The following is a 19345-nucleotide window of genomic DNA, read 5'->3' as shown; positions in this document are numbered from 1 at the left end:
TTTTAAATTATGAAAGAAAGAGATTGAGAAAGATACCAGGAAATGGAAGGACCTCCCATGTTCATGGATTGGAAGAATTAATATTGTAAAAATGACCATCCTACAAAAAGCAATATATTGATTCAGTACAATCCCAATCAAAATCCCCATGACATACTTCACAGAATTATAAAAATCCATCCTTAAATTCACATGGAAGCACAAAAGACCCCAGATAGTCAAAGTAACCTTGAACACAAAGAGCGATGCTGGGGGGATTATTATACCAGATCTCAAAGTATACTACAGAGCTATAGTCATCAAAACAGAATGGTACTGGCACAAAAACAGACATATACATCAATGGAACATCATTGAAGATCCAAACCTGAGTACATGTAGTTTCAGCCACCTAATATTTGACAAAGGTGCCAAGAACACAAAATGGAAGAAAGACAGCATCTTCAACAAATGGTACTGGAAAAACTGGATCTCCACCTGTAGAAGAATGAAACTAGATCCTTATCTTTCACCTTGCTCAAAAGTCAACTCCAAATGGATCAAAGACTTCAATGTGAAACTGGAAACCCTGAAACTATTGGAAGAAAATATTGGCAGCACCTTACAAGATATAGATTTAGGAAAGGGTTTTCTAAAACAGACAGAAATTGCTCAAAAATTAAGGTCAGCAATCAATAAGTGGGACCTCATTAAACTAAAAAGCTTCTGTACAGCAAAAGGAACAATCCAAAAATTGAAGAGAAAACCCACAGAATGGGAAAAATTCTTCACCAGTGACACATCTGACGGAGGTTTAACATCCGGAATATATAAAGAACTCAAAAAAAAAAAAAACAAAAAAAAAACAAAAAAAAACAAAAAAAAAAAGAATTGAGAAATCAAATGACCCAATTAAAAGGTGGGCTGAAGACCTAAACAGAGAGTTCTCAAAGGAAGAAATAAAGACGGCTAAGAAAAATCTCAAAAAGTGTTCAACATCGTTAGTAATTAGGGAAATGCAAATTAAAAACACCCTAAGATTTCATCTTACTCCAATCAGACTGGCTAGGATCAAGAGAACAAATAATACCAAACGCTAGAGAAGATGTGAAGAAAGGGGAACGCTCATTCACTGCTGGTGGGACTGCAAACTTGTACAACCTCTATGGAAAACCATGTGGAGGACTCTTAAAAAACTAAAAATGAACCTACCATATGACCTGGTTATACCTCTCCTTTGCATATACCCAAAGGACTCATCCTATTGTAGAGACACTTGTACAACCATGTTTGTTGCTGCTCTTTTCACAATAGCTAAGAGATGGGAGCAACCTAAGTGTCCCTCAACTGAGGAGTGGTTAACAAAAATGTGGTATATTTACACAGTGGAGTTCTATTCAGCAGTAAAGAAAGATAAAATAATGAAATTTGCAGGCAAATGGATGGGTCTCAAAACTGTTATGCTTGTTATACTAAGTGAAGTAACACAGACTCAGACAAACAAATGACGTATGTTCTCCCTCATATGTGGCTCCTAGCACCAAATCCAGGTCCTTTTAACAAGATGTTGTTGTACAGCAGTCCCCTCTCCATGAAATAACTATCATCATCACGACTTCGGCTGAGCCTGATTGCTAAACATAGTCACAACTGGGCTTGTTGACAGTTGTGCTCATTCATTAAAGGAGAGCCAAGCAGTGACAGTGGACCCTTCCTGGAATATCTAGCCACTCTTCCCAGCCAAATGTATGTAATTTGACCGTTATCACACATGGCCTCCTGGATTTGGGGAGGGCTAAAGCATACAATCTGTGCAAGTCTAGGAAGAGAAGGCATGACCTATGCTGGGTAAAGGCAGTGTGCATACCCTCAGGTCACACATACACCTCAGCGTACATACCCTCAGGTCACACATACACCTCAGTGTACATACCCTCAGGTCACACATACACCTCAGTGTACATACCCTCAGGTCATACATACACCCCAGCAACCTCTCAGTTATCTCGGTAAGTAAGCTCAAAAAATTCATTGGTTCCCCAGTACAACTTTAATCAAACATTGGCTTAACCCTAGAACCTTAAAAGGGAATAAGCATTGCTTAGCGTCCTCAGGAAAAGAAGTTTCACAACCGATGGAAAATTTATTTGTTAATGCTATTATGTCTCATAATTATTAATAAAAAAGATATGAGAATGTAAAAGATGTTAAAAGGATATGAGAATGGAGATATTTTCCAAAACAGAAAAAATGAGAAAGCCTTAAGCAAGTGATGAGGGTCTGTTTAGATTTGTTATATATAAAGGATGAGACAAAAATAATATACACATAATCTTAAAATTTCTAAGGCCATAGTTTAGTCAACTGGCTTAAGGAACAAAATATAAATCTAGTCAATGTTTGCCTGAGAATATTTGATTCTTTACCTAAGCCTTATCTACATAGCACATGATAATTAAAAGTATCAGACTGGTGGAACTAACCTTATTGGATGTTGAACAGCCATACTTTAAGGCCTATACTAATAATGTCAGAGTGACTTAAAGGACAGTTGTGGCCCCTTGCCCTCCAAGGTCAACCAAGTTCCAGGCGACTATGGAACATCTCTCAAAATGTCCTGTAAATGTGGTGAGCCACCTGTCCTCTTGTTCAGGGAGGGCATGGAGACCCCACGAGATGGACTTGAACCAGTGTCCAGTCTACAAAGAGGAGGAAACATCTCATTCATGCTTCCAAGTGAAACCAGACATAGTCGAACAGGACCTTTGACTCATCTTCACATAGATGGAAAGGAGCCAGGAGCCCAAGCCCATGTGACCCCTGAGGAACAGATCCTCAAATGACCTTAAGTTTAAAAATAAATTGATTTATTTGGGCCAACTATATGGTCTTAAATACCCCAAAGGAAATTATAACCGAAGAGTAAAGTCATCAGTATACTTCTTTAAGAGTTCAAGGGATTACACTTCCCAGACATTAGACTTAAAAAAGTTATTTAGACAATTATTTCTCATTGATGATTTTGTTCCTAACTAGAAAGTTCTGCTCAGATGTAAGACTTCAAATCTTGGTCTCCAATACTGTAGGACACACCTATAGCTAAGGGAGACAACCAGCTATTGGTCTAAAATGATGGATAAATTTGTTTTCTCCCCCTATCTAGAAGCCTTTGAGAGGGAACTGACACTGATTCTAACCACTCCAACAGCTATCAATATACCTGAAATCAAATCCTGAATCCATCAGTCTAGAGTCCAGCCCTGGAAGACAAAAGAAAAATGAGGAGGAACACAATAGAGGGATGCTTTTGGAAGCCCTTGTCAAGAAATTCCAGTGGACTCATGAACATTTGAAGGGTGCCCAGCTCTTTTTTCTAGTTCCCTGTCTAGAACTTGTAATGTTAATTACTCTTGCCTTTACTTCTCCTTCATATCTCCTATTCATGATTCAAGGACTTCCTTTTCCCCCCCTAGAGATAAGAATTATGCAATTTGAAAGCCTTTTAGATAGACCCACTGAAGGGGTACTCCAATTGCCTCACCCTGAGTCCCCGTTCAGCATGGAAGAAGCCAGAGCAGAAGCCAGAGCAGTCTGTATCCAGATTCCCCTTTGGCAATTTGGCTAAGCTCTTCAGAGGATGGTGTGACAAGAATAGGAGGTAGGAATCGGCTATGCAGTTAGGGTAAAAAGACCCCAAAGAAAAGTAGCCAGTTTCTTGACTAAAAGTCAAAATGTTCTTGGGACTGTTAGCAGCATACTCTGTTCCAAAGGCCAAAAACGTCAAAAGTATTTGGGAACTTTTATCTAACCCTTAAAAGATTTTAGGGTTACGTCTTCAGAAAGGGGAATGTTAAGAGTACCCAAAAGCCCCATAAAATAAATAAATGAAAGAAGGAAAAAAAAGGAAAATAAAAAAGTGATGGGGAGATATGGGAGGTGCTGGAAGGGAGGGAGTGGGCACGGATTCGATCAAACCTTATACGCATTATGAAATTCTCAATAAAGTTTTTGTAAAAGTTAAAAAAATCAATAGATGTAACACAGTACCCAAATACACTCAAGGACAAAAATCACAAGATTATCTCAGGAAATACAGATAAGGTCTGGATAAAGTTCAACATGTTCTTCTGATAAAAGAACAAAGAACAGCTGGCTGGTTTTCTCCCTTAGCAGCCTGCATAATATCCTCTAGAACTATGAGAGCTGGTCTTCAGGGAGAAGACGTCCAGGTCAGTTCCAGCTCCTTTTCTTCTAGTCCTGTGTCCAAAATATGTCCTGTCTTCAGCAGTAGGGTCTTACCTTCAAGCTCTGGGATATAACCAGGGGCTCCAGCAATAGCCTGTGTTATTTTGGGAGTCTCTTGGACTACTCTGACCAACAACTCAAAGGGAGGTCTCTCCTGTCTGGCACTGTGCTCTTTGACAGACAGCCCCCCCAGGTATACACAAACACTAATAATGTTTAGACACCATATGTGTATTTCTCAGGGGAGTTCAGAGCCAACACTTTTCCCTCTGGCTTCCCACACCATCCAAGCTCCATTCATCTCTCTCCCCCACTCCCCCGTCCAACCTCCCTCCTCCCTCTCCAGTCCAAGTGTCCCTATATTCCCCACCCTCACCCTGACAACACCTGCCTTCTACCATGCCCCCCTCTCTTGAGTTCCCTCCCCCCAACACCCATGGTCCCCTGCATGTCCCTCCCTCTTTGCCTCCCAGCTGAACACTCCCACTTTCCCCACCTCCCCACTGGTATAATCTCTTTCCTACTATCTCCCTCTTTCAGGCTCTTTCTTTCTCTTTCCCTTTGTATTTCCTTTCCATTTTCCTGGCTCCTGCTGTTACATAAGGCTATAAACTCATATGTAAGGGATTGGTGCTATGATATGATCTGCATTTGTGTTACTTAACTTAGTATAACACTCTGTAGTTCCATCCTTTTGCCTGCAGATTTCATCTTTTCTTACTGCTGAGTAGAACTCCATTGTGTAAATGCACCTCATTTCCATTATCCATTCATCAGTTGAGGGACATTTAGGCTGTTTCCATTTCTTAGCTATTGTGAAAAGAACAGCAACAAACATGGATGTAGAGGTATCTCTACAGTAGGATGAGTCCTTTTGGTATATATGTCTAGGTGTTGGATAACTGGATCAAATGATAGATTCACTTTCCGTTTTTTGAGAGTTCTCCACATTTTTTTCCATAGTGGTCACACGACTTTGCAGTCCCACCAGGAGTGGATGAGTGTTCCCCATTCCCCACATCCTTTCCAGCATTTGGTTTCTTTTGTTCCCTTGGTCTTAGTCAGTCTGACTGGGGTAAGATGAAATCTTAAAATGGTTTTATCTGCATTTTTCTAATTACTAAGGACATTGAGCAGATTTTAAGGTGCTTCGTAGCCATTTTTATCTCTTCATTTGAAAATTCTGTTCAAGTCCTTATCCCATCTTTTTATTGGGTCTTTTATTTTCTTGTTTGTTTTTTGAGTTCTTTGTGTATTCTGCATATTAATCCTCCATCAGATGTGTAGCAGGCAAAGATTTTCTCCCATTCAGTGGGCTTCCTCTTCACTTCCTTGGTTATTTCTTTTGCTGTACAGAAACTTTTAAGTTTAATGAGGTCCTATTTGTTGATTGTTGACCTTAATGCCTGAGCAACTGATGTCAGGTTTAGAAAGCCCTTTCCTACACCTATATCTTGCAGGGTACTGCCTATGTTTTCTTTTAAGAGTTTCAGAGTTTAATAACCACAACAACTGGCACAGCAAACTACCTCTATTGGTGCAATAGTTATCTGGAGAGGTCATAGATCCTACGGGAAAATCATATCTGTCATATCTCTAAATAAATGAAGCTTCTTACCATATGCTAAAAATGGATCCTTTTTGCTACAGACAACTGTACTGTATACCACTTATCAAAGAAGCTTCCTTTTGCAACACGTGGGGGCCATTACAGAGTTACGCAACTGATCACATGCAGAAATTCTATGTCTGAGATATGTCCAGCCCTAGGTGACACATCTACAGTGGAACCTCTACACCTATGGTTCATGGAACATAGAGGAACAAGGGATGAAGGGAATACTAATGCATCCCTCAACTCTCACCAGTGATGCTTCCTTATACAAGAGAGTGCGATGTACACAGAAAGCCACAATTAAATTTTAGAGAATAAGAGACTGCAGAGTGTGTGTCCCTGGATAGAACTCCTGTATTAAATATCACCCACTCATGGCTCAGGGACCATTGTGGAAGAGGGGGCAGAAAGATTCTAAGAGCCAGGGTTGGTCCATGAACATAGGGAAAAGGAGTTTTTCAGGACACTGCAAGTTTGCTCATGTGAACTTGTGGCAGTGGTGGTGTTGAGCACAAAACCCATGCAGACTCAATCAGACAAGAGCCCAGAGTGGAGTGAGGAAAATGAGTGGTGGGCTCCAGCCCTAGCCTGTGAACTGTTAACAACTGGTTACTACTGGTAAGGGAGAATAGATCTTCTTTAAGATCTTAAGATAGGCTGATTAGATTCCAGTGGATGAATTTGCGCCAAAGGACATCTGGGTACAAATGCATGGGGTCCATTAGGGGAGTGTCTATGGGGGCATGGATGGGAGAGGGGATCTAAATTTGATTAAGATTATTGTATGAAATGCACAAAATTCAATTAAAATATTTTTTAAAAAAGAACAAAGGAAAGTAGGACTATCTCAATAGCTCAATAAAGGCTATAAAATTGTATTTTAGAAGGGAAATCTGAAAGTATTTCCTCTAAAATTGCAGAAAAAAAGATTTTTTTCCACTCTCTCCATTCCTATTCAATATACTGCCAGAATGCTCAGTTAGATCAATAAGACAAGAGAAGAATACAAATATGAAAAGAAGAATTTAAATTATTCTCATTTGCAGACAATGTAACCCTATATTTAAAAGACCCTAAAGACTCCACCAGAAAACTAATAAACACTTTCAGCAAAGTGGTAGGACACACAACACACACACACAAAAATTCAGTAGATTTTTTTTATGTACAAATGATGAACTTGATGGAACTGCTAGAGAAAAAGAATCCCATTCATGATAACTTCAATAAATAAAATACCTAAGAATAAATGTAACTAAGGCAAAAAGGCCTTTACAATGAAAACTTTAAGAACCCAAAGAAATAATTTTGAAGGGCCAGAGAGATGGCTCAGTGGTTAAGAACACTGGTTGTTCTTGCAGCACCCACATGGCAGCTAACAACTGTCTGTAACTCCAGTTCCAGGAATAATTTTTTAACTAAAAAAGAATTTTAAAAAATAAATAAATTTGAAGGAGACAGTAGAATACACAAAGACCTTTCATGCTCACAGATGGTAGAATTAATATTGTGAAAATGGCTATATTGCCAGATGCAATCTACAGATCCAGTGCAATCCCTCTCAAAATTCCAATTACATTCTTTACAGAAATGGAAAAAGAAATCCTATGAAGTGGAAAAACACCAGATCCTGAATAGCCAAATCAATCTTGGACAGAAAGAGCAATGCTGGTGACCAGAGCAACAAAAAGAGCATGGTACTAACACACAGACAGACACATAGATCAATGAAATCAAAGAGAGGGTGAAAGAACCATCAAAATTCTCAGTTACAGACACCGAACTTTTGACAAAGGTGCCAAAAATATACACTGGAGGAAGGCAGTCTCTTCAACAAAGGGCACTGGGAAATACACACACACACACACACACACACACACACACACACACACACACCTATACACACATATGAATGAATGAAACTAGATCCTTATCTCTCACTGTACAAAACTTCATTCAAAATGGCTGAAAGGTTTTAATGTAGGACATGAATTTTGAAGCTACAAGAAGAAAATTATTTCAAGACATAGGCATGGGCAAGGACTTTTTGGAAAAAAGCTCACTTGGGAAATGGGATAACATGAAATCAAAAGCTTCTACACACACACACACACACAAATGTGGACTAGAGAGATGGCTCAGGGGATAAGAGCACTTGTTCTTCCAGAGCATCCAGGCTCGATTCCCAGCACCCACATGGTGGCTCTGTCATCTTCTTCCAGCCTTCACGGGGCACTACAAGCATGCCAATAAGCATACTGGCAATCAAAACACTTGTACAAATAAAAACAAACAAACAAACAAAAAGCTTCTACACAACAAAGAGACAAAACACCAGAGTGAAGAGACAACCCACAGAATGGAGAAAACCTTTGTCAACTAGACATCCAGCAGAGGTTTACTATCTAGAATCTGTAAATAATCAAAAAAAAAAAAGAAGAAGAAAAATAGAAGAAACAAGTCATCCAATCAATAAATGGACAAATAAAATAAGCAGACGCTGCCTAAAAGACAAGTACAAATGGTTAATTAATATATGAGACACCCTTGAATATCAGGGAAATGCAAGTGAAAATGGCTTGAGATTGTAATTCACCCCCTGGAGACTGGTGATTGTATCTATCCCCAGTGATAAAATGGTTAACATTAAAAACAACAGGTGGGGGCTGGAGAGATGGCTCAGCAGTTAAGAACACTGGTTGCTCTTGCAGAAGATCTGGGTTTGAATCCCAGCACCCACATGGCAACTAACAACTGTCCATAACTCCCAGGGGATCTGACAGCCTCTTCTGACCTCTGCGGGCATTGCACGACGTGGATGCACTTACCTACATGCAGGCAATACACGCACACGCGTAAGTTTAAATTTTTTAAAAAATAAAAAAACAGCAGGTGAAGCAGGCAAGCTTAGAAGCAGTATAGTTTGGGCCTCCCATTTGGTTTGGAGTTATGCACAAATGCTCCCCGGCATCCCCCCACCCGCCCGGCCTTGCAATAATGCACTTGGCAGCCTAGCTCCTTCACTTGCACGTCCTATGTGCACACATCCCTCTTCAAATGATGCACTTAACAACTTCAGATGTCCCTCTCTCCCCAGCTGCCTGAAGCTGTAGTACTCCCCTCAGGCTAATTATCCCCTGCCCCTGGTAACAATCAAATTTAGACAGCTTCTATCCAATGTATTCCTGGGTGTATCCAGGTATGAAGAATAGAATGACTGATCAGGCCTGAGCTGGTTTTGGGTGCATACGCAGTAAGGCAAAACTATAAGGACCAAAGTTCAGATTCCTAGAGCCCATGTAAAAAGCCCATGGGCACAGCAGCCACCTATAATCTCTTCATTCTGGAGGCAGACAGGAGATCTCCTGGTCAAGTTGCATAACTAGACTAGTTAAATGAGACCTGTTGAATCAGCAAGAAACAGATTCTTCGAGACACCATTCCCTCGTAAATAAAGTGGAGAGCAATGGAGGAAGGTACTCAGCATAAACCTTTGGCCTTCACAAGCACACCTGCACACATGTGTGCCCATACATGCAGACATGAATACATACATGCATACACACTACACTCTCACACACAAATAGCAAATGGTGGCAAGGATAAAGAAGAAAAAGAAACCCTCACACACTGCTGACAAATGCTGAAGCTCTAAGGGAAATCAGTATGGATGTTCCTCAGGTACTGCATGATCTAGTGGTACCGTTCCTGGGAATGCATGCAAAGGAATCTAAGTCAACATACTAGAGAGGTTCCTATACAACCATGTTTGTTGACACACCAATATTATTCATAAGGGCCGAATTAAGGAATCAGCATAGATAGATAGATGATGATGATGATAGATAGATAGATAGATAGATAGATAGATAGATAGATAGATAGATAGATAGATACATGATAGATATAGTATAGATATACAAAAGAGTTTCATTCAGCCAAAGAATGAAATTATGTAATTTGTAGGTAAATGGACAGAACTAGAGATCATCATATTAAGTAAAATAAATCAAACACAGAAAAACATATATCATGTTTATATTCATATATAGACTCTAGATTTTTATGTATGTGTGTATTTTTATACACAGATACAAACGTGTGACATGAACTTAGAAGGGCAACCATCTAAGAGGAAGTATATGAGCAGAAGTGGAAAGTGGGGCTAAGGGAAAGCAACGGAGGGGGAATATGGTCAAAAGACATTATTTACTTGAACAAAAATGTCATTATGAAACCTACTGCTTTGCACAGTGAATATACACTAATAAATTGGAAATGAAACCCATTATTTCGTGCTGATTTTCTTGAACTCTAACCATAAAATACAACAAGAACTGTCAAGAAAAATGAGCAAGGCTCAGTGGTTAAGAGCATTTGCTGCTCTTGTAAAGGACTCAGCTTCCATTCCCAGCACCCACACAGTGGCTCATAAACACCTGTAACTCCAGTTCCATGGGATCTGACACCCTTCTCTGGTACGAAGCATGCACATGGTGCAGATACATACATGCAGGCACTCACATATACATAAAAGAAAAGTGCATAAAAAGAAAAGCAAAGATAGAAAATAAGAGGCACAGAAGCTTTACAGGAAAATATGGAATGGTAGACTATCCTATCATCTGTATCATAAACAATAGAAAATTCCTAGGTATTTACCTGAAGGACTCCAAGTCAACATATCAGAGATACTTGCACATCAATGTTTACTTCAGCACTACTCACAATAGCTAAGTTATGAAAATGATCTAGTTGTCAACATCATGGGGATGGATAAAGAAAATGTAGTATATATACATATGGAGTTTTTTGTAGTCATAAAGAAAAATGAAGTTATAATATTTGCAAGAAAATGATGCCTCTTAGCACAATCATAGTAAGTGATTGAAGGCCATCTCAGAAGACAAATTATGTTTTCTCTCATTTATGATTACTAGATTTTACATTGATGCCTAAAATCACGTCCATATATATGACATGAAAGTAGAAGCAAACTGTCTAGGAGAACAAAGAAGATTCATGGAAAAGGGGAGGGAGGAGGAAAGGATAGTAAGGAGACATGGGAGACATACTCAGTACACAACATATACGTGTATGAACATTTTAAAAATTAAGAACATTAAGAACAAGCAATGGAAAGGCTATCCCCCTAGGACTCACACATAAAAGGAAAGTGGTCATCCTCAAGCCAGCTAAGAATTGCAGAAACGGTTCAAATGCTCCACCAGAGCAGGAATCACAGTAGTGAGGGAAAAGGACGACAGGAAACACCATAGGGCACAAACGCAAGGGGCCTTCAAAACCAGGATCATGAAAGAGGCTTGTGGCCTTGCTGAGCATTAATGGGACAATGAATTCTTGTTACTGAATAGTTCAGCCAGTGAAGTCAAAAATTTTAAAAAGAGAGATCAATCAAAAATACATTCTAGGAGGAAATTCAAAATTATCTCAATTTGCCTAAATGCCCTATAGGCAATGATAACATTTTTTACTTGAGCCTATTTTCAAATTAAACATGACTGGATCAAAACTCAAACAATAGAAAAACATTGTTGCCCTTATTATAAATATGAAAGATATCATATCAGGCTGCATTTCTCAAACCTAATTTCATTTCTTTCCTTTTATCCTATATAACAGAAGTGGTATAGTAGTAGCAATCACTTTAATGTATGACGTTAAAGCAAAATGAGTAAGAATCCTTCCTAAATCTCAGTGGTTACATATGCATAGCATGGATAAGAGCCAAGTTGTTCTTCCCTTTTGATAAGTTATACATCATTTAATCACTAAAATTCCACCAACATGTGAATTGACAGTCAATAGCTAAAGAACTGGTACCAAAACAACAAGAGTAGAAATGTTACAATAGTAAAACCAACCAACCAACCACAAACCCTTAAAACTGGTTAAAAGCATAAGGTTCTCTGGCTGGATGAAGATCCAACTTTCCAGTTTTGCCAGATCGCCTGAGCACAGGACCACCCCCGAAGGCAGGTTCACCTTAAGTCATGCTAAAGAGATGGGCAGAATACTTGCTGTGTTAATGAGATGGTAAACTTTTCCTCCCTGGAATCTCCACCCCTTAGTGCCACACCTGTGGATCCAGTTGCTTGCAAACATGGCTCGCCTTAAGTTTTGCCTGCTTTTCTTCCTTCAGAAAAGCATAATCTCTCCTTTTCTTTTATACACATCTTTTAAAATCAACATTTTAGGTTTTGTAACCTTTTTCTCTACAACTCCCTTCCCTGACCCCCCATATGGCTGCTAGTCAGCTATGTGACAGACCTCTCTATGCGGCCTCTAAACCAGTATGGCTTTATGTATTTTTCCCTTCTCCCCTCCATTCCCCCTCCCAAGGCAGCAAATGAGATTTATGGCTTGCCTGTCCTGAGGATTTTTTTTCCTTAAATTCTAATAAAATTGTCCAAAAGCTTCCATTTGAGTCCATTCTTAAATTCTCTTATGAATGAGACTAAGAACCCTAGACGGGGAATCTGATCTCCCCTGTATCAGAAAGGTGGCATTAAAGAAGGAAAAGCAAGGGGTGTAGAGATGTCTAAAGAAAAGGCCTGGACCAGTGCACTGGAGCCAGAGTGAACCACTCAGGACAATTCCAACTTCCCGCAGGTCCCAAAGCTGTACTAGAGTTTGGATTCTGACTCACTTCTAGGAAGCACGGCTGCTGCTGTGGATCTACTCACCCAGGCATCTCCTCTTCACACGCTCCAGCTCCTGTATCCTTCGGGCTGACAGCACCAGAGAGACTCTTAGTTTAGACAACTGGAGAGCCAGCTCCTCACCAATGCCACTTGATGCTCCAGTCACCCACACCACCATGTCAGTCAGCTCCCATTCTGTTGAGGAAGGAGGAGGGATGAAGGGGGCAGATAGGTGATAGATGGCACTCCTATACATAGAGCAAGAAAACATGAATGAAGAAGTAAATAAACTTGAAGATTATCATTCAACACCACACCCTAATATCTAAAGCTTAAAAATTCAAATATCCTAAGAAAACATCTCCTAACAAAGGTTTCTTTAAAAAGCAGGAATGTTTCTTACTTACACAGTATTTTGTTCATTTCAAAATCTTGGTAAGTTTTCCAGACTTCATTCTACCTAAGCCTCATAAGTCTGACAATTCATTCCACGGTTCTCTTTATATATGTATCTGGTGAAGAATTAAAGCCAGTTGAGAGAGACTCATTGCCTAGATCCAGTTTTCTTACCCTAAATGGGAGCTTCGGATTACATAATCGGGTCCTGCCCAGTTCTGTTATTCCAAAGTTTTGCAGTGGAGTTGTTGATAAAGAATCTGAATTTTCCAAGTTCTAGTCTACAGTATGATGTGATCAACCTGCATTTAATCATAGCTGATATCTGTCAGATAATATATAGTAAACAAGCTTCCCAAATATGTGTGCTCTTGTCTTAGGAGGATCTAGCAGTTCATTAAGATGTATTGTATAAGACAGAAATATGAATTGATGTATTCTGTAAGCATCACTATGTCTGTATTAAAGACTACATTTGATGCAGCAGTCGAGCAGTGGCAGGAGATTGTGCTGGAGCATAGCAAGTGTCTTTCTGAACTTTTCACTACAATAGTGCAAAATTTTTGTCTTTAAGAAAGTCTGTGGAGGGGCTGGGAATGTGTCTCAGCTGGTGGAATGCTTGCCTATCATTCAGGGGGTGCTGGGTTCAATCCCCAGCACCATATAAGCCACCTGTAATTCTAACACTCAAGAGGTGAAGGCAGGAAGATCAGGAGTTCAAGATATCCTGTTCAGATACATGGCAAGTTTGAGGCAAGATTGGGCTATAAGAGACCCTGGCTTAAAAAACAAACAAAATAAAATTCCCACAAGGCTCAGGAACCATCAAGGACGAAGCATCAGAAAGATTGTAAAGGCCAGAAAGTCGTGGAGGACATAATCAGGAAACTATCTTCTGGACATACAGGACTACTGCATTTACACATTCACAGCAGCTGAGGTTGCCTACACAAGATCTGCACAAGATAAATCAGCATTCTAGCATGGGAAGGGGAGGGGCGCAAGAGCCCTCACCTTTAGTTAAGGAGCTATTGACAGTTGGTGACTTGTAGGGGAGGGAGAGTCCAGTTTTTGTAAAGATATGGTCTTTGGTAGTTCAACCATGCTCCAGTGGATGGCTCCATACATGACTATATGGGCAGCACAAAGTTGACTTGGCAGGTCAAAAAAAAAAAAAGATAAAGAAAAAATAGAACCCGAGGTTGGGAGGGATTGGGGTGAGGAGGATCTGGGAGGAGATAGAGGGAGGAGCGAAACATGGCTATGATCAAAATACATTGTATGAATGCATGAATTCTCAAAGAATTTATAAAATATTTTTTAAGCATGTGGGTTTGGCAAATATCACATAAATTCATATTTTTTAAAAAATTATTTATTTTTATTTTATGGTTATGACTGTTTTACCTACATGTATGTAAGTGCACCCCTGCAAGAAAATGCCTGCAGAGGCCCTCTTTGGTGTCAGATTCCCTATTACTGGAGTCAAAACTAGTTTTTAGCTGTTATGTAAGTGCTGGAACTGAACCCCTGGTCATCTGCAAGAGCAGCTCTTAAGCAAGAGTTAAAAGTTAACATTTTAAAGCCATTAACATTTTTATTATAACTGTTGTTTTAACATAACTTGCAGCAATTTATCTAATCAATACCAAATTTTACAAATCATATCACAAATAAACTATCATAAACCTTATTTGTATTGTCAATCGACAATTTTCCTATTGATGAATTGAATGACTTTTGGAGAACTTCAATAATAAAAGTACTCTCCAAGTTCAGGTTAATGCAAAAGCACTGAGCATGGAACCCCAACATCCACAGGCAGCAAAGGCTGTTGTAATGGAGCTGTCAATCAAGAGGACATGCTATTAAATAAAACTGTGATGTGAAATCCCTGCTTCGAAACAAAAGAAATTCATCTAAATACAGCCATCCACTTACCTTAGTTTTATAGCTCCGCACTTTGTACACACACGGTGCATTTTCTATGAATTCAGTGCGAAAGCTGTACAAATCATAGCCAAGAAATGAAATTAAAAAGTAAGATTTTGTTCTGTAGGGTGAGCTTTTTAGGGAAAGTTTTTTATGTTATTTTATTTTATTTTTTGGGTCCCCAAGAACCAAAATCATCCATTCCACACAGAAAACATCCTCTGAGCAGCTATCACTTCCGAGCAAACTTCATTACATTCTTTGGGTACTTTCACAAGAAATCAGGAAAATTCCACTAGTTCTTAGGCTCTTGGGGAAGGTCATTTAATTTCTATTAAGGTCAGTTTCCCTGTCAAGAAAGCAACACCAATAAAGGCACTTTGCAAGCGCTGTTCTGAGGGCCAGGGGTTGTGACGTGCTGAGCACACTGTCAAACTAGCACTCCGTGTGTGTTTAACAATGTCATCTACAGATACAAGCTGATCAAACGCAAAGCAAGACACAAAGCAAAGGGAGGTAAGCAGAATACCCACTAGTGTGCAGGAATCATGCCATTCCAGAAAGAACTCCTGGGTCTTTCAGCCTTGCATTTGGATGCTAGTGAGTAGGCAAGTTGGTGACTTAGATGGTCTAGGATTTTATTTCAACACTTTGGAAGAGTGAGAAACCGAAGACAAACACCTTCGGAAAAAAAGAGTCCCTGAGCCTTTTTCCGAGGAGGCCCCTCAGCATGGCAGGGCCCTCACTGTCTCCCAGGGTCCCCCCCTCATACTGTACTGGATCTCTGGGATTTTGGTGAGGTCAGGGTCTCAAGGTGCCTCGAGATTCGAGTGTGGTTTTTTTTTCAGGAGCCGTTTGACAACCTCTGGAGAAGTTTTCCAACATGAAAGTCACGCCTTGCCACCTTCAGAGCAGGGCGGAGCACAACAGAGCCAAATTACTTGCTTAGTCCAACTTTTTCCTCCCTAAACCGCATCCCCAAAATGCTCAGGGTAACAACAGAGGCTCCAACAACCTGGCGGGAGCCAGGAGGACTGGAACCAACAGAGATCAAAACGTGCTTCCGTGGCTCCCAGCCGGGGTGTCCCACTTGCAGCTGGATATCACTGAGGGTCCTCACCTGGCCGACGACCCCGCCATTCGGCCCACAGCAGAGTCAGGTCAGCATCTGCCTGCAGGAAGCACAGCACTAGGGGCAGCACACACAGCGCCAGCATCCAGAGCAGCTGCTCCCAGATCATCACTGCCTTCTCTTGTTCTGCTAGTGAATGACAACTCTGGGGACAGCTGGTTGAAGTGCCAAAAGAGAGAGCACTGGCCTGCGGCTCCGCCCAGAGAGTAGCAGGGCACAGCAGCCAGCAGTGGCATGCAAGTGAGAACTGCTGGTTCTGTCCAGGGCTGACCCTCCAAAGGACCCAGGACACAGACTCACAGGGCTTGTTTACCTGAGTGGGCATTTGATGGAGTGATGTAATAGGAACAGAAAGCTTGAGTGACTTAATTCTTTGTGGACACTCCCAGCGGTTCAGTGGTCAACAGGATGTCAATGTCAGGAAGGGTGATTTTAAGAGCTCTCTAGAAGGCAGGTATTTCCCAAGGCTCTGCTAGTGCTTTAGGGAAAAACAAAGACCCTAGATGTAAAGTGAGCCCAGAGCCCTTCTCCCTCCTCATTCCCCTCCCTGCAGGAAATGGAACCCAGGGCTTTGCAAATGCCAGACAGGTGCTCTGATGCTGAGCTACAATCCAGTTGCCCCCATCCCACCCCAGTCTTTTTTTTTTTTTTTTTTAATTAGCTAGGTGACCTGAACAAAGCTTAAGCTACTGGGGGTGAGGGTTACAGGCACTGTTAATAGGAAAACTGTTCTTTTTTTCATTTGTCCATCTGCAACACTTTAAAAGCAGAAAGCATGTCTTCTGGTCATGACATGGCCTTTGCACTCATGAACTCATCGCAGCTCTGGTTACCTGCATAAGACCTTTAGCAAAATGAGTCAACATTCCAACAGGAGCACTAATTGGACTCAGTGGATACAAAAACAACACAAAACTCCGTGGTGTTGGAGTTGGAGGGAATGATCAAGAGACTCAGTTGGGCATGGTGTCACACTCCTTTAATCCCAGCACTTGAGAAGCAGAGTCAGGTGAATCTCTGTGAGATCAAGGCCAGCCTGGTCTACATAGAAAATTCAGGCCAGCTGGGCCTACAGGGAGATCCTGTCTCAAAACAAACAGATACAGAGACTCCCTGGGACTCAGTCTTTCAAAACAGATTGTAATTTTCCCACAGAAGTCTTAGGCATAGTTGACAATGGGAAATCAAATGATGAAGATCTTGGCTGACTATGGTGCCAATTATTCAGTTATTAATAGCAAATTAACTAAAAGTAGTAAAAAGTCTGCCGTTATATGACGGATAGGAAGTCTGCAACAGACCCCTTTCCTTCAGCCGAGGATTGCCACATAGGACTTGAGATTGAGGCATACTTTTCTCTGTGTGCAGGAACATCCAATTCCATTGCTAGACCCAGACTTGACATGCAAATTAAATGCTTAAGTAACTTTTTCTCTCTTTTCAGTTAGCAGGCCTGTGGGGAGCCTTAGGCCCCCACCCCAGAAAACAGCAACCATTGTCTGTGAAACAGGCTGTTTGCAGGCATCAACAATTGACCCAGTTAAAGGCTAACCAGGTGGCACTGTGAAAAAACATGTTTCCCTGCCCTGACCTTTTCTACCACACTTGAGAGACTTCTCCATCTTGTGGAACCATCTGGCTTTGTGATGTGACTGCGAAATTTATTGTAACTTGTGATCTAACTGTGAAACTGCGGTCTTTACTGGAACTTACAATTAACTTTGGAATTTACTGCTGTTGCAAGGGTCTTGTAACAAATGTGCTGTTACAATGGAATTTACCCACGTAGCTTCTTCCCCTTCTGCTTCCTTATAAAAGCTTTGTGTAGATGTTCAATAAATGAGACTTGATCAGAAAGCCTGTCTTGTCTCCATTCTTCGCATCTCTTGTCCCTTTCAGTCCCCTCTCCTCTCTCCAGGTTCCCACGTTGACTGTCTCGCGGGCTGAGACATCTGGCGCCCAACGTGAGGGCTGGACACTGAGGATCCAGTGAGGGAAGACGACGTCCCAAAGGAACGTGTTCAATAAGGATTTTTCACTCTGGACTCACCGCGGGAGCCTGCCTCGGCACTGTAAAAACATCCTGCCTCATGGTCTGGCTGTGGAATGTGTGCTAAACAGCGGAACAACCCACCCAGCTTCTTCCACCCTCTGCTTCCCTATAAAAGCTTGGAGTAAAAGTTAAAAGTACAGATTTATTTCATTTCTTTGATTTTGTAAAGGACACTTGTCCCTGGTTTCCCCAAGAGGGAGCCATAGATATAAAAAGATAGAAAAGAGTGGGACATGCATTACAAGACTTTTATACAGTGTTTGGACCTGAAAAGGTTCCTGTTTATGCTTTTTCTTATTGGAATTTAATAAAGAAATTACTAGATAGGAGAGATTCCTCAGTAGTGGCAGCGATTGCCCACGCTGAAGAGATTTTTAGAAGTCGTTCCAAGTCAGAGTTGAGGGAAATTCCAGATACTCCCAAGGACACGCCTGACTTGATTTCTCTTGATAGTAAAGATGAGGATTCTTCTCAAAATATAAAAAGGGAGTCCTCCGGGTCAGTTAAAAGGAAGGGGACTTAAGAGGATGCCCAAAAAGTCTGTAAAAGAGCATATTCGTATTTATCCTCTTTTACCAGAAGCTGCCTGTCCATCCTCAGATACAGATAGCTCAGAGTCTGAGAGGGAGGGGTTGGTTTGTAAAACTAGGACTAGGTCGCCACCTAATGGCTGCAAGGGGCAAGAGTGTGGCCGCCTTCCTTCTTTCAGTGCACCATCTGCTCCGACTATAATGACAACAATAGATCCTAGATCAAAATTAAAGAAACAGATAGCACAATTGCAGGAACAAATTAAACTGAAGAAAATGCATCAATCATTGATACTCAAATTACAAAAACTTAAAATAGGTAAAAAAAAAAAACAAAAAAACAAAAAAAAACTGTTGTGGATAGGAAAAAAGTTTGCCACAATCCTCAAAGTCCCGGCCTCCATTTATACAAAGGAGACTTTAATAACCCTGATAGCTTTTCCTCCCATATGGAGGCTTTTCCCGTAACAGAAACAGTTGATGACTGGGGACAGACATGGCGACATCATAGAGGACATGAATTCCAAGTAATCAAAGAATTAAAGGCTGCTGTGTCGCAGTATAAGGGTATAGCTCTATATACCTTGGCTCTTGTAGAAGGGGAGGCTGAAAAATGGCTAACTGCTATTGACTGGAATACTCTGGTAAAGGCAGTCCTTAGTGGGGGTGATTATTTGCTATGGAAATCAGAGTATTATGACAACTGTAAAGAAACAGCTGGAAGGAATCAACAAACTGGAAATGGATGGGATTTTGATATGTTAATAGGTGGAGGCCAGTATGAATCCAATGAATAAC

At 40.8% G+C, this 19345-nt stretch overlaps 1 protein-coding gene across 3 annotated transcripts in view; it reads right to left on the bottom strand.

Moving 5' to 3' along the window:
* Nucleotides 1–16242, bottom strand: part of LOC103739255 (dehydrogenase/reductase SDR family member 7-like) — a 30607-nt gene extending 14365 nt beyond the window's left edge. The window contains exons 1-3 of one of the 3 annotated variants that reach the window (XM_029566689.1): nt 15953–16026; nt 14842–14905; nt 12547–12752 (exon numbers count right to left, since the gene is read on the bottom strand). In XM_029566689.1, coding sequence (XP_029422549.1) covers nt 12547–12752; nt 14842–14882 — 247 coding nt within the window. In that variant the 5' untranslated portion in view covers nt 14883–14905; nt 15953–16026. Of the gene's footprint in view, nt 1–12546; nt 12753–14841; nt 14906–15952 lie in introns of all 3 variants that reach the window. The other 2 variants (XM_008839585.3, XM_029566690.1) reach the window with 2 other exon arrangements.
* Between the last annotated feature and the right edge of the window lie 3103 nt (nt 16243–19345).

The sequence above is a fragment of the Nannospalax galili genome, unplaced genomic scaffold, assembly GCF_000622305.1.
Source record: "Nannospalax galili isolate Female #2095 unplaced genomic scaffold, S.galili_v1.0 scaffold336, whole genome shotgun sequence".
NCBI classification, from domain to species: Eukaryota; Metazoa; Chordata; class Mammalia; order Rodentia; family Spalacidae; genus Nannospalax; species Nannospalax galili.
The sequence above is the reverse complement of the archived record's forward strand: the minus strand, read 5'-3'. Positions and strand labels throughout refer to the sequence as shown.